General features: G+C 35.4%; 1 protein-coding gene across 1 annotated transcript in view; it reads left to right on the top strand.

Annotated features, from left to right (window-relative positions):
• LOC124353803 (COP9 signalosome complex subunit 1) overlaps positions 1–14,181 on the top strand; it is a 33,865-nt gene that overhangs the window by 5,556 nt on the left and 14,128 nt on the right. The window contains exons 2-5 of the mRNA XM_046803801.1: positions 6,817–6,909; positions 8,134–8,315; positions 9,513–9,810; positions 13,606–13,689. Coding sequence (XP_046659757.1) covers positions 6,817–6,909; positions 8,134–8,315; positions 9,513–9,810; positions 13,606–13,689 — 657 coding nt within the window. The remainder of the gene's footprint in view (positions 1–6,816; positions 6,910–8,133; positions 8,316–9,512; positions 9,811–13,605; positions 13,690–14,181) is intronic.

Below are 14,181 nucleotides of genomic sequence, written 5' to 3'. Positions count from 1 at the left end.
TACTGTATTTTATTTTACTGTATTTTTTACCATATTTAGCGTAAGATTTTTGTTTTGTTCAGGTCGTATTTGCTTTCATCTTTCTTTTAATGTGTTTTCAAAGTACATAGCTACTGTATTACAGTTTTTCTGTTTTACATACTGTATTCTTAATTGAAACAAAAAAAATGTTCCAAATTAAATGCATTTTTATTTCGTTTTACACACTATTTAAATACAGTACAGCATACGATTTCACAACGTTTTAACACAACCGAGCCGATGGTCTGTGAACCTCGATGTAGTGAAATTGTACCTAACCTAACCTCAACATAACAACGAACCTCATCATAACAAAATACTCGATATAACGAATTTTCTGTCCGGTCCCTTGAGGTTCGTTATATTGAGGTTTTACTGTTTATCGAATAGCGGGTGTAGGCAGCTTATTAAAGTCTTCCCAAAGTTTTTATTTTACAAAATATTGCTGCTGTATTATAACCTCCAACACTTGAATGATCAATAACATTTAATCGCCATTAGAACAATTTAAATGCTGTCAGACATGTTTACCCTGTTAAGTAATTATAGGATAACTACAGGGTGCGGCAAAACAAACAGTGCAGTTGTGATGGGCTTCTACATCCGCTGTGGTGGGGGTAGGAGCCGGGGAGGGGGCTCACTGCATTCGGTCACTCACCCCGTTTTCAGTCGTAGCAATGGTTTGGAGCGGAGAGCATCGCGTGGAACGGCCACTTTGCCGTTCACACGTTTTTTGAAAGTGGCCGTTCTTACATCACGACTCAACGAGCGTTCCGAGTGCACTTTAACATTCCGCGTAATGATCCCCTTCCACATCGCAATGTTATTGCAAGTTGGGTTCGTGCGTTGGAAGAAACTGGTTCAACACAAAGGCCTAAAGGTATGGGAAGACCGAAAACAGCGAGAACTCCCGAAAACGTCGCAGTAGTGAGGGCAGCTGTTGAACAATCACCAACATGCTCTGCCCGAAAACACGCAACTGCGTTAAACATGTCTGATCGCTCTGTTAGGAGGATTTTACACAAAGATTTATTCTTCCACCCCTATAAAATTATGTTGGTTCAGAAGTTAATGCCTCCAGACTTTCAACACCGCGTGAATTGCGCTCAAGAAATTTTAGAACGTATCCCACCAAGGTCAACCTTCTTCAGTAGTGATGAAGCCCATTTCCACCTGTCAGGTTCAGTTAATAAACAGAATTTCCGTTATTGGTCGGACAGAAACCCACAACAAGTTAATGAGCGACCTCTCCATTCCCCGAAAGTGACTGTATGGTGTGCGATTTCCAAATTTGGTGTTATTGGACCCTACTTCTTTGAGGAGGATGGGCTTACAACAACCGTGACTGCTCAGCGTTACGTTTCGATGCTGCAAGATTTTTTTGAGCCAGAATTGAATCAGTTTGGTTGAAGAACAACATCTTGAGGATATTTGGTTCCAACAAGATGGGGCTACGGCCCACACAGCACATGTTTCAAGGACGAAATTGCAGCAGATGTTTCCTGCGCGTCTCGTGTCTCTGAGGGGTGACCTGCGGTGGCCTGCAAGATCACCTGATTTGAGCATTTGCGATTTTTTCCTGTGGGGTTATCTCAAGGACAAGGTTTTTTCGGCATCGTCCTCACAACTTGGAAGAACTCAAGATCCGTATTAGAGAGGAAATCACCGCCATTCCAATCAATATGTGCCAAAATGCAGTGGAAAACTTCAGAAATCGCCTACATCAGTGCATTGCTTCTGGAGGACGCCATCTTTCTGATGTGATCTTCAAATCTTAACAGAAAAAATGGGGTAATGTACTTATTCAAGCAAAATAAACCACATTTTCATAACTCGTACCGATTTTCTTTAATACCACTTCAAAACTGCACTGTTTGTTTTGCCGTGCGCTGTACTACGCTACTTAAACTTAGTATAAAGTGTAACGTAATTCAGTTTGACATTATTGTTCTAAATTAATTCATAGTTAAATCATGTGTATTATATTTGAGTAATGGCCGCTAGAGACGGAAAATACTGTTGTTTGTCAATAACCTATTACAAAATAACGTGTTGAGGTATTAAGTTCTACTAAACTGTTACCTTGGTAACATGTTAGTATACAACAGTTTAACTCACTACAACGTAACATAGACTGATAACACTAATAAAGTTATAAATGGGTTAATTAAAATTTTTGCCATACAACACAATCATTGGGTACTACAAAGTCCTTTTCTACTGTTTGTTATTAGGCTACACATATGTACGTATTATAAATATAAAAAGTTAAATATAACCTTTACAAGTGCTGTGTGATCTGAGCTTGAATTTGGGTACTATTTCGAGGGATGTTTTTCTTATTTTACCAGAAATGTCATGTACAGGTGGCGAGAGGCATTTCTGATCAGCATTTTCCCGACCTCAGATCACGGCCTAGATCGTTCAACTTCTCTGACGTCAGATGATGTTCTACAATCTAGGACATAATTTGAAGTCAGGAAAAGATGAATTAGAAATGACCCTGGCTATCAGTGCGAGATTCGGTGGTGCCTTTTTTCCCACTATTTTTGAACAGTTCTGAGACCTAAACAAATTACATTATCAGAAAGAACACGCTTTATTTGACTTATTGTGAAAATTGCTCATTTTGTGCAAGCAGTGAGGCTAGGAATAGAAATATTACACTATGGAATATTATTATGAGATATAAGTAGGTTTAGATTAGGTTATCTTAAATATATTACTAGTAGTACCAAAGTCTGATATATTTACGGTTCTTTCCCAACCTCAGATCACATGCCAGATTGTCCAATGTAATCTGACGTTGGAGAAGTTGGATGATCTGGGACGTGATCTGAGATCGGGAAAGTACCGATCGGAAATGCCCCTGGTCATCAGTGCAGGCTTTGGTGAAGACAGAAAAACATACCTCGAGATAGTACCCAAATTAAAGATCACATCACGTTAGTGCTTGTAAAGGTTATCTAACGTGGTACATTTAACATAGTAACATATTTATGATACCTTCTGATTTATCTTTAAATCTAAACTTACTTACATTGTGTAATACCAAGAAGTAGATTGAGACAGAGTGGTCTACTTCTTGCCAACATTGCTTCCTTCTTGGAAGCAGAAAACAAGAAACGATCGTCATAATGACATGTAATTTTCAGAGTAAGTAAAAAATTCAGTTCTATTTAATAATGTAGTTTTTTAGGTCCCAGGTAATCAAAACTGTTGCAAAAATAGTGGTAGTACTTTGGTATTATCTGGAGGCCAATGTTTTTGGTCAGTCTTCTTTATCAGAGACAAAAATAAATTACAGTATATACAAAAATAGACTTTATTTTACCTATTTTGGAATTTACAAGTCATTACGATGAACGGTTATCATATTCTGCCTCCCAAAAGGAAGCGATGTCGGCGAGAATGGAGTTGAATACATCACTATCACTCCCGATGGCCACATGTATTCTGCCTATATAAAACTTTCCTCTTCAGTTCGAGATAAATCCCAGAGGGGAAGATAATTATTCACAGTGAAATTAATAATTAATAAAACGCATGACAATCAATTAAAGCAAAAACTAAAAGAACAACAATTATTTATTCGAAAGTGACAAGTGATTTGTGCGTCTAGGCCTACTTGAAGGGTCGTTCGCCTTGGCCTGTTTGGAGGCGATTTGGCGACAGGAAGTAATACTCGTAAAGTATTTTTCTATTCATGTTATGAAACAAGGAAAGTACTAGTATAATATAATGAAGATTATTGTGGTCCCCGATGAGGAAAACTCTTCCAAAAATAGTGGCCTCAGGATAGTACCAAAGTACCATAGTGGCCTCCGGATAATACCGAAGTACCAATTATTGTTTAGTAAACAAAAATTTACTCATTACAATGTAATATTCAGACTATTTTAAAATAGACTTTATAATTAATGATACTAAGAACAAATAAGTTAATGATGGATTTGTTAGGTTTGTTTACAATAAGTAAATAAATGAATTAGTTGGGTTTGTTATCATTTATCCAGAAATAAATCTGTACGGGTTAATTTCTATTGTGATAAATTTATCGGTCTATCTAATAATCTGATCCTTTGTTCCCTGCCTCTCCTGCTCCATCCAGCTCACTCCACTATGTTATTTGATTCTCAGTAACCTAATACTAGGAAAGCGTTATCAAAACTGGTACGTTCATAGTCTCATTGCTTGCACGAAATCGCCTGGGCTGTTAATGGTTACTGAGTAACCTAATGGCAGAAAGACTCTATGAGAACGCCAAATTATTCATCCCAGCAGTTAGTGAAATCCTGGTATTAGGTTACCACTGAATAACTCTGTTACTGACACTAATACGTTATATACCGCTTATCTCTAATGTATAATAAGCAGCCACCACTACAATCGAAATTCATGATTAACGAATCCTCCACATAACTACTGAAACAAAATTACGTTATAGGTATTTCAAATTACAGTATATAGATCAGATGTTTTTGTATCTTAAACAGTAATATTTTAATGATCTAGGCTATGTATCTTTAATGTAACAAACAAAACAGTGTAACATTAAGTTAATTTTACCATTTTGAAGGATAAACGTGTCTGGCACTTTGTGACACAAATAACACATGTACATGTGTGTGTGTTAAACTATTGTAAATTTACTGTATACAGTATGAGGTTGAGTGGTAGAGAGGGCTTAACAACCCTAACTCCGCCTCTTTAATAAAGGTATTTTTCTTTTCATTGTCATTTACATTGACATTTTTCTTGTGACCATTACTCAAATATCGTACGATAGTTTAGGTTTTTCTAATCGATAGTTTGGTTCTGATTTAATTGTGGTGGCTGCTTACTATATTGCAGGCCTTAATAAAAACCGTACTAGTAAAGGAATGGATTGGTATACAATACTCCTTGTAAAATATAGGTTTAGCATGATACATTTTTGATATGGAGGTTTCAAAGTAATAAAACTGCATACATTTGGAACCCTTGAAGCACTATAAGGTGGCTTTTTCAGAGAGAGTACCCACTCGAGCAGTTAGTTTAAAATTTCTTTTTGCTTTCTCTGATTCTTAACGAAAGATATAAATTACCTGGATAGTTTATTAACTCAACATCCACATACTTTTAACCTTTTAAGCGTCATGAAAAATTAGACCTGATCTTTGATAAAGTTACAATTTTTTTAAATTTCCAATGTGTAAAGTTAAATTTATTTTCGTTTCTGTATGTCAAAATAGAGTTATTTAACGGTAAATAAAATTCGTTTAGCCTTTTTTGGATTACCTAGGATAATTTTTAACTTTTGAGAATATCGTAGAATAGCAGTGTAGTTGTCACTAATATTTTTATAATTTATTCAGTAAGTATGGGAATGAAACACAGTTTTATAGATAAACGTATACTATATTACAAACCAATAAAATTAGAAAAATACAAAAGTAGACAAAGAGTGTTTATTTAGTGGCGGGCTGTCACAACTGACATTCCACGCGTCTCCCGCAAGCCACTGTTATCGCGTGGACTTTGAACCTTCTTATCGCTCGGCAACGTGTAGGACAGCCTTGCAGGGCTTGAATTATGTTTCTTGCTTTGTGATAACATCCTTATGACCGTAGTAAAATATTAAAAAGTTTGGGGTTGACCAAGTAATTGCTCAGAATTACCAAATCTTCAAATTCCGAATCGTCTGGATAGGCCATTCACACGAATAATGGTAAAAAACACTAAATAAATACTGGAAACTGCTGTATTTAATATGAATAATTTACTTTAAAAAGAATAAGACACAACAGAAAATTAGCGATAACCGAAATACATATGCGTGTACCGGACGCTTCTCACTAACAACTGGCTAGATGCCTTGACGGGAGCTCCCGTCAATGACTTTGTGAAAGGCGCGGGGCCACGCCCGCTAGACAGTGTTTGGCCAATTAGAAGCAACTGCCACTCCCATTGTAACAGAATTCGAGGCAGGGCAACCCGTCTGTATGTCGCATGACGACTAGAACCATCTAACAGCAAAATATTCAACTAACATAGCAGTAAGAAAATAAAGAATGCAAAAACGCGGATCCACGGCAATAACGTTTTGAGCTTGTAGTGGCCCTCCGCGGATCCGCGTCAATAACGCTGGAAAGGTTAAGATATTAATTGAATGAGCATTTTTTTTACATGGAAACACCTTTACTTCGTTCGATACCAGCCATGTACCAACTTTAGGGCAGCCGGGATATTAGCAACAACTGTCCTCCACATTCAATGTGTTAAACTATGATACATTTCTAGCTATATTATACATTGTTAACACCTTTTCATTGTGACACCAGTCATGTACAGACTTTACGGGCAGCCAGGATATTAGCAACGACTGTCCTCCACATTCAATATGTTAAACTATGATACATTTCTAGCTATATTATACATTGTTAACACCTTTTCATTGTGACACCAGTCATGTACAGACTTTATGGCAGTTGGGATAGAAGCAGTGACTGTCCGCCACAGTCAATGTGTTAAGCAGGGTGTTTAATCAGTTTACAGACTTTGAATTAATTCCTTGTGTGTTATTTTTGCTTTCAGGAAACTTTTCCTGCATAAAATTTGGCTATTCATTCAGCATTAAACTGTTGAAGTCTTTATGTGTAGGTTAATTGTTTGGTTTGATCTCATCTATTTGGATTTTTTTTGCATACAGTTGTAGTCTTTTATGCATTACATGAGGAGTGTTGTTTTGTTTCTGTATTAAAGTGTTAGTAAACCTAATGATTCTAGCTCAGTTAGTGTGATTTCTATTTCCAGGGAAATGCTGTCGAGCCAATGCAGGTTGATGCCCCACTGGAAGATAATGATAACACAGAAGAAGACCCGTATTTGGTGGAAAACCCAACATTGGTAAAGAAATCTATTTTCATTTAGTGTTTAGGTTTATAATGGCCCTTAGGTCAATATAGCCTAAAGTAGTTGTTAGATTACATAGAAACCCATAACACAATAATTAAAGTATTTGGTTAAAAAAGATTGTTTCTAAGTCCAGCTGTAGTATCTAAATTACAGTAAAAGCCTGATTATCGGAACAGTGATTATCAGAAACCTGTGTACCGGACATAACTGGAGAGGTAATGAAAACAGATCAAGTAGCCTCAGATTGAGAAGTTCTTATTTGAAATCAGTGTTAACAAAAAGAACAATAAAATCCTCTTCCTCGCCATTATCCGAGATTTCACTTGAATAACTGTAGCATCAGTCAGTATTATCAGTCAGCATGCCCCTCCCCACACTGCTGCTGTTCCTTACACATTTCATCTTGGAATATCAATGTCGTCCTTGCCAACCTTGCTTCCAGCAGCAAAACCATTTTTTCCCCATTATCACTTATTGCTTATCTTGCAGTGGCAAGTTCAGTGTCATTTACTCTTGCCTCTTATTTTTTCCAACAACAAATGTTTTTATTGACTTGATTGCAACATGCTCCATATTTATTCTGTAAAACCATTTAAAAATGGATGGATGGATGCAGATACTATGTATTATATGTATATACAAATCTAGTCTTATCTACATTTGAGATATCACTGAAGAATCACTTTGTGATCATTTCTTTAACTCCACTCACTGCAGACACACTCAAGGATGCAATGTTCATCTGCTCAACATAGGTTCTGCTCGGTTTTTATGCCACTTGCAAGATCAGTTCAGGTGTCTCTTCCAATGATGTCCTGATGACATGACTTCAAAATAACTTCGATATTCTTATCCAATTCCACCTGTAAAATGTATTCCTATGTGATACAAGGCATGTGTTTGGTGCCATTAATGTTCACCCTCATGACCTACACTTTCAGCTCACATTGTGGTGTTGTGATCATGTAAAGTTTGAATTTTTGCCTAATTTGTAAATTTTTCTTGTCTTTTTTATGAATCCCACCAATCGCAGTAAATGTTAAAACATTAGGTCCTAAAAGTGATAATACTGTGGGCTAGGCCTTATACCAAATTCAGCAATGTTTGATATGGGGCTGAGCCATTTAGGATATAGCACAAATACCTAATTTCAGTCTATTACTAGTTACACAATTAATAAATATATTTTCAAGTTTAAAATTGTGGCTGTTGCAGGATCTGGAGTCGTACGCAAATAGTTATACAGGCCTAGCGCGACTCTATAGGTTGATGTACATTGCCGATCACTGTCCACCTCTGCGTGTCGAAGCACTTAAGATGGCCATTAATTATGTCATGCAGACATACAACGTCAACCTCTACCAGCAGCTGCACAAAAAGCTGCAGGAAAATATTGGGTCAGTTAAAAAAATGATTTTATATTTTGTACATGCGTATGGTAATGTACTTAACTTCTTGTGTTATACTGAGGAAAAGCACTTTGTAACACTAGCAAATTAATATCAGCCTTTTCAGAACCTATGAAAAATATTTATTATACTACACTGTGAGACACTGCACTTATAAATGGGTAAGCTGATTCAGCGGCAAAGCAAGGGGTTTTTAAGGGAGGGGGGATAAAGGGTTTTCACTCAACCATGAAAAGTGTAAAACCGTGATTGTTATGAATTTTATTTACCATAAAAAACCCCTTTAATATGCTTTGAATTTCGTTTAAAAACTAAAAATCTCAACAATTTGTCAATTAATAATCAAAATGTGTTGTCACCACTGCGTTGTCAGTTGACAATCACTGGTAAAACGTATTACGCAATCAAGCGAATAATCTGGAAAGTTTGACTGGTGCTGTAATGTATGTGATGTTACTGATAATTTACTGTTATTAACTTATTATTTGAAAACTATTTGATATACTTACTTGGAATACATAAATTTAAAATTGGTTAACAAATAATTTAAGCTTTATTCTTTATAGCCAAATAAAAGCTTAGTTAATAAGAGTGTAGAAAGTTTTCCCAATCCCACAGTTAAAATGTTACAGATCTCCCTCATATTTTAATTCCCATGTGTTCAAGTTTAAATTTCTTTTTTTCACTGGGACAGGATACCAATCCAGACAAATAAATATCCATAAAAAGTTCCAACAGAGTATTCATTTGAGTTTCTTATCAGTTTATAATGAATTAATAACAAAATAGACATGGCACAATATATGTTTGAACAAAATAGACTGGTAAAATTATCCCCTTTGTAGGCTATAAAATAAGTGATAAGATTTTATTTGATAAGTCTAAAACCTTGCTTTATATTTACATCTAAAGGGACATGATTTCATTATATTATAATCACAGGATTATAATTATTTCAATTGGAGAAAACTTATAATCCCTTTTGTGATTTACAAACTATAACTATTTTAGTATGATTACTTTTATTAAATTTGTTTTAATATGTAAAATATTTTAGTAATCAGGTATTTGTCAAAAATCATAGCAAACATAATATCTTTGGTCTTCATATTGTACAGTAGGTCTGTTCAACTAATAAAGGAAATAAATTATTTTAAAATTGAATAAATTCCCTGTTCTGTGCAGAGGGATGTCACTGCCTGATGTGGCTAGTGGAGGAGCTCAGGACATACCAGCACCCGACCTGGTCTGGATCGAATCTAAAAACAAGAAAGGTGCAATGAAACTTGAGAAGCTAGACACAGATTTGAAGAACTACAGGAGCAACTCGATTAAGGAGAGCATCCGGCGGGGGAATGACGACTTAGGAGACCACCACCTGGATTGTGGTGATCTCAGCAATGCCCTCAAGTGCTACTCACGTGCACGCGACTACTGCACCAGTGGGAAACACGTGGTCAACATGTGCCTCAACGTAATCAAGGTACACTAATTATCATTTGTAAACATATTTTATGTATAACGGTATGAACTATTTATGAATACACTAACTGTATACATATAAGTTTTGTTTAATGGTTGGGAAGTTTCTTTCTTTTGCTGTGAGTAAACTATTGATGACAATCCCACTAATATTATAAATGCGAAAGTTTGAATGTTTGGAAGTTTGTCCTCGAATCACGCTGAAACTGCTATACGGATTGTGGTGAAATTTGGAACAGGTATAGCTTGGTCTGAATTAACATTTATAGTGCTTTTTACCACCCATAACACATTCATTTCACCGAATAAAGTCGAATTCAAATTGAAAAATGAGTTTGTTTACATTCGAATGTTATGATAAGAACGAAACGTATTTTGACAGCTGTTGACAGCTATAGTTCGACAAACTTTCTGAAACATCTGTTTACATTTGAATTTTATCAATAATAAGTAAACAGTGCTTGATCGGTAGTGTAATGCAGATAGTAAATAAAACATTAATATATAAATTTTACTCCAGATTGCGCCAGTGACGAATTAAAATCATCTAATGAATTAAACAAATGTTGTAAATCTAACCTTAATGAACAAAGTTATGAATGTTTTTACATAAGTTACTTTAAACTGGTGGGCTTCCTTGACATTATGATATTATATTTTATCAATGGCTTACGGAAAAACAGAGAAATGAATACTAACATACCTTAACGATTCATTCTTTCCCTGGCTACAGTCCAAAAAACAAGTGTAACGCAAAACTTTAATAACGATTATTTTGGAATGTTGCATAACCTTAATAAGGATTTCCCTCTTATACCGGAAGTACATAAGAAGTAGGTAGGACTTCCCCCTAGGTCGTAATAGGCTTTTCAGTCCTAGCAAACTCAACTATGCCAACACGACTTTGACCAAAATAGATTTCCGAGAACTATATAATCGAACGTGTATAGTATTTTAATCAAGGCAATATTGCAAGCTAACCTGTTACATAGTAGGTGAATTTAAACGGTCTTAAGTAGGCACTTTTTAACCGAAGTAGGGATCTCGGTCCTATGTAAGTGTATTTGTTTTTTCTTCTTCAGAACAACAAGGCAAACTCTACTATGGTACTGGAAATATCTTAGACCTGAAATATATGACAAGGACTGGAAATATACGCTTTTTGACCAAAGTAAGTTTCCGAGACCTGTGTGATCTGAGATTTGTGTTTTCTTTATCGCGATTACAAGGCAGATTCAGCTGTGACGTTATGTATATAATTAATTAGAACCAGAAATGCTCCTACACGTGCCAAACATGATATAATAATTAAGTTAAACTCTGATACTATTTACCACGAACTTAAATAATATCTACCTGATGTATGCCTACGTACGTTTTAAAATGTTTGTAGGACTCCCATCATATTATATCATAATTGCTTTTTATGAATTCAGTTCTAAAAATTGCGTGCGAAGCCGCGGGTAACAGCTAGTACTAAATAAAACAAAATTGTGTGTAACATTGTTAAATAACATATTTTGCCTGGTAGTGGTGATTGGTTGTATTACAAATAGTACTGGCAGTTTGGGTGTTGCACACTGATGAACTCTTGGCAGTTTTGCGTAGGAAATAGCAAAATTGCTTGACAGCCAAAGGGTTAATTAACCCTTTGAACCCCATACCAAAATATTGATGGTGGAAAAAAACGTACCAAAACCATTTGACCTAAGAACTACAGAGAATCCCCAGAGCAGAAACAGCTGTATTGCATACTGTTCGTAAAAAATTAATATTTTTGCTATTTTTTATGCTATTGTCTTGTATTACACACCAAAATGTCCAGAATGAAATTGTATACACAGAAAAAGTTCAGTCTCAAGTATAAAAAATTGTTTTAAACAACATTAAAATAACTTATGTGTTTATAGTTTTTTAGGTAAAAAAATAGATTTTAAGATTTTTTTATTTCAAAAATAAGAAAACTTTTTACTATGGGCACCCACATTTTAATTTTCTAAATTTAGTTTTATGTATGTACAAAAACAATTATATTGATATCTCTAAAGATAAAGATTTTGCAACCGCGATCTCACTGAGGCCGGTTGGTCATTGTCCGGAGTAGGCCTAGCGGCGGCGTTACCGTGAGAAGTAGATAGCTGACTAAATGGCATTTCTTCGTCATCTGAGTCCGAGATAGTTGGCCTATAGGTAGGATCAACATCAGTGTCATCACTGAAAATTGATGAGACGTCAGACCAATCGTCATCTGATAGGTCAACATCCAGTTGTCTGTCCAATTCACTCGGGTGATTTACAATGTTGTCACTCATTGTTCACAGAACTGATTATTACTATAAGATTAAAACTAAAGAAAAAGTGACTAAAAACAGTCCTCAATTACAACATTTAACTCAATTCACATGCACAAAGACAATATACGTAACATTAGACCGCTTTGTAAACAAATACAGCTGTAGCAACAAAGAGTAATATATTTTTTGAGCATAAATGTTATTTTAAATACACTATATTACTAACAAAAAAATTGTATTTTACTAAAATACTCATAAATATGTATTAAACGCATATACCATGGCGACGATATTACGTCGCCCGGGGATTCTCGCATCTTCATTGGCGACGATACATCGTCGCCTGGGGTTCAAAGGGTTAATAGGTCTCATCATCGTACTTTTGAGAAAGGGCTGGTCCCGAAGATTGCCCCTTTTGTATATACCATACCTTACTTAAACAGGAACCCTCATCAGTTTTGACAAATTGCTCCTTTGCCACAGCAAGAGCAATAAAGCACAATGTTGCATGACACTATGAGTTCTGTTGCAAGTTTGTTTGATTTGAGGCAGTCTCTGATGTTTGAAATTGGCATGTGATTGCCATCTTCTTATAATGTGTATCCTCGTTGGGAAGCATGATTTGAACATAAAAAAGACTTGTAATCCGGAAGAGATATAGATATGTATCCTTGTTGTTAATGTTCACTGTGAAACAGGTCCTACAGGTCTTTATAAATATCTGACATCCACAGTCATAGGTAAGGGTATTACAGGCCTGAGAAATTTGCTTCCCAAATCACTTCTGTAACAATTAGTATTGGTGACTTTTTCGAGCTTCCCCATTTTCCAAGCATGCATGAATTTTTTGATTTGGATGAAGTTTTATTCTTTGGCTATGGTGATACTAGTAGAAGGGGGAACGTCTACTCCACTAGTGTATATATTAGAATGGAGAAACCATAGCAGCCGTTTTAGTTGTTAACTAAATCATTCACAGAGTCATTTGATTTCAATTTCTCAATTTTATTTTACCTAGCACATCAATTTTGTAAAGACTGCAAAAAATTCCTATTTTCCAGCCCTAATGGGTATTAAAGGAGATTTGTGAAATGCGATCTAAATACAATTCGCAAATGAAGATCTGCCACATCAATATTAACTTTATTCGTAACAACAGCCACCTTCGTTCTCATAGAATAAAATCATGTTAGAATATAGTCACTCTCATGTACTTGCATGTTAGGGTTTTTTAAAACAAGGCATTGGAAAAGCCAGCAGATCTGGCATGCCAGTTTGCCTCAATAAAAAAAAAAAAATTAAAGATTGTTTGCAAATGCTGGCGTTAATTATTTAACAAAATATATATTATTTGGTCCAAAGTTTGATAATATGCGTAGTAATTTTACAGACTTAGATGATGTATTTTATGTGCAATATATAAAATATCATAAATTTATGATAATTTCTAATGGTAACACCAGATGATTAATAACTGAAGCATTTGTACTGTTTTATCCCAGGTCAGCGTATATCTGCAGAACTGGTCACATGTGCTCAGTTACGTCAACAAAGCCGAGTCCACCCCTGACTTCTCTGAGGTTAATGTAAGTAAAACACTGTGTGCAGTTTATATTACCAGTTCCTGTGACATTGAGGCACGGTGTATTTACAGTAGCTGAAGGAATAAAAAAAAAAACAGAGGGACCAGGCATTAAAATGACAATGACAATAATTCCCTCTGTGATAATTTGAAAAAACAAGTGAAGAAGGGAGCTTATCACCATTATAAATTAAATTTCGAAGCAATGCACAAGAGATAAAGTGCAATATTTTTGAGGGAAGACAAAATCATTGAGGGAACAGTGAGCCTGCTTTGCACTGATGAGGGACATAATAATGATAGGAAAAAGTGACATAATTCCTACACAGTAATAGGGAGGATCGTAGGATTGATTATGTCATCCTGAGCCCTCAATCTTCATCATTACATACAATGAAATACTTTGAAAGTATACATTCTTTGTTACTTAAAAGCTAACACAGTTGGATAATATTGTTAGTGAAAAATAAACAGTGTTCAGCTCCTTAGCAATATA

Source organism: Homalodisca vitripennis, chromosome 2 (assembly GCF_021130785.1).
Source record: "Homalodisca vitripennis isolate AUS2020 chromosome 2, UT_GWSS_2.1, whole genome shotgun sequence".
Classification (NCBI taxonomy): domain Eukaryota; kingdom Metazoa; phylum Arthropoda; class Insecta; order Hemiptera; family Cicadellidae; genus Homalodisca; species Homalodisca vitripennis.
This window is presented reverse-complemented; position numbering and strand designations above follow the sequence as displayed.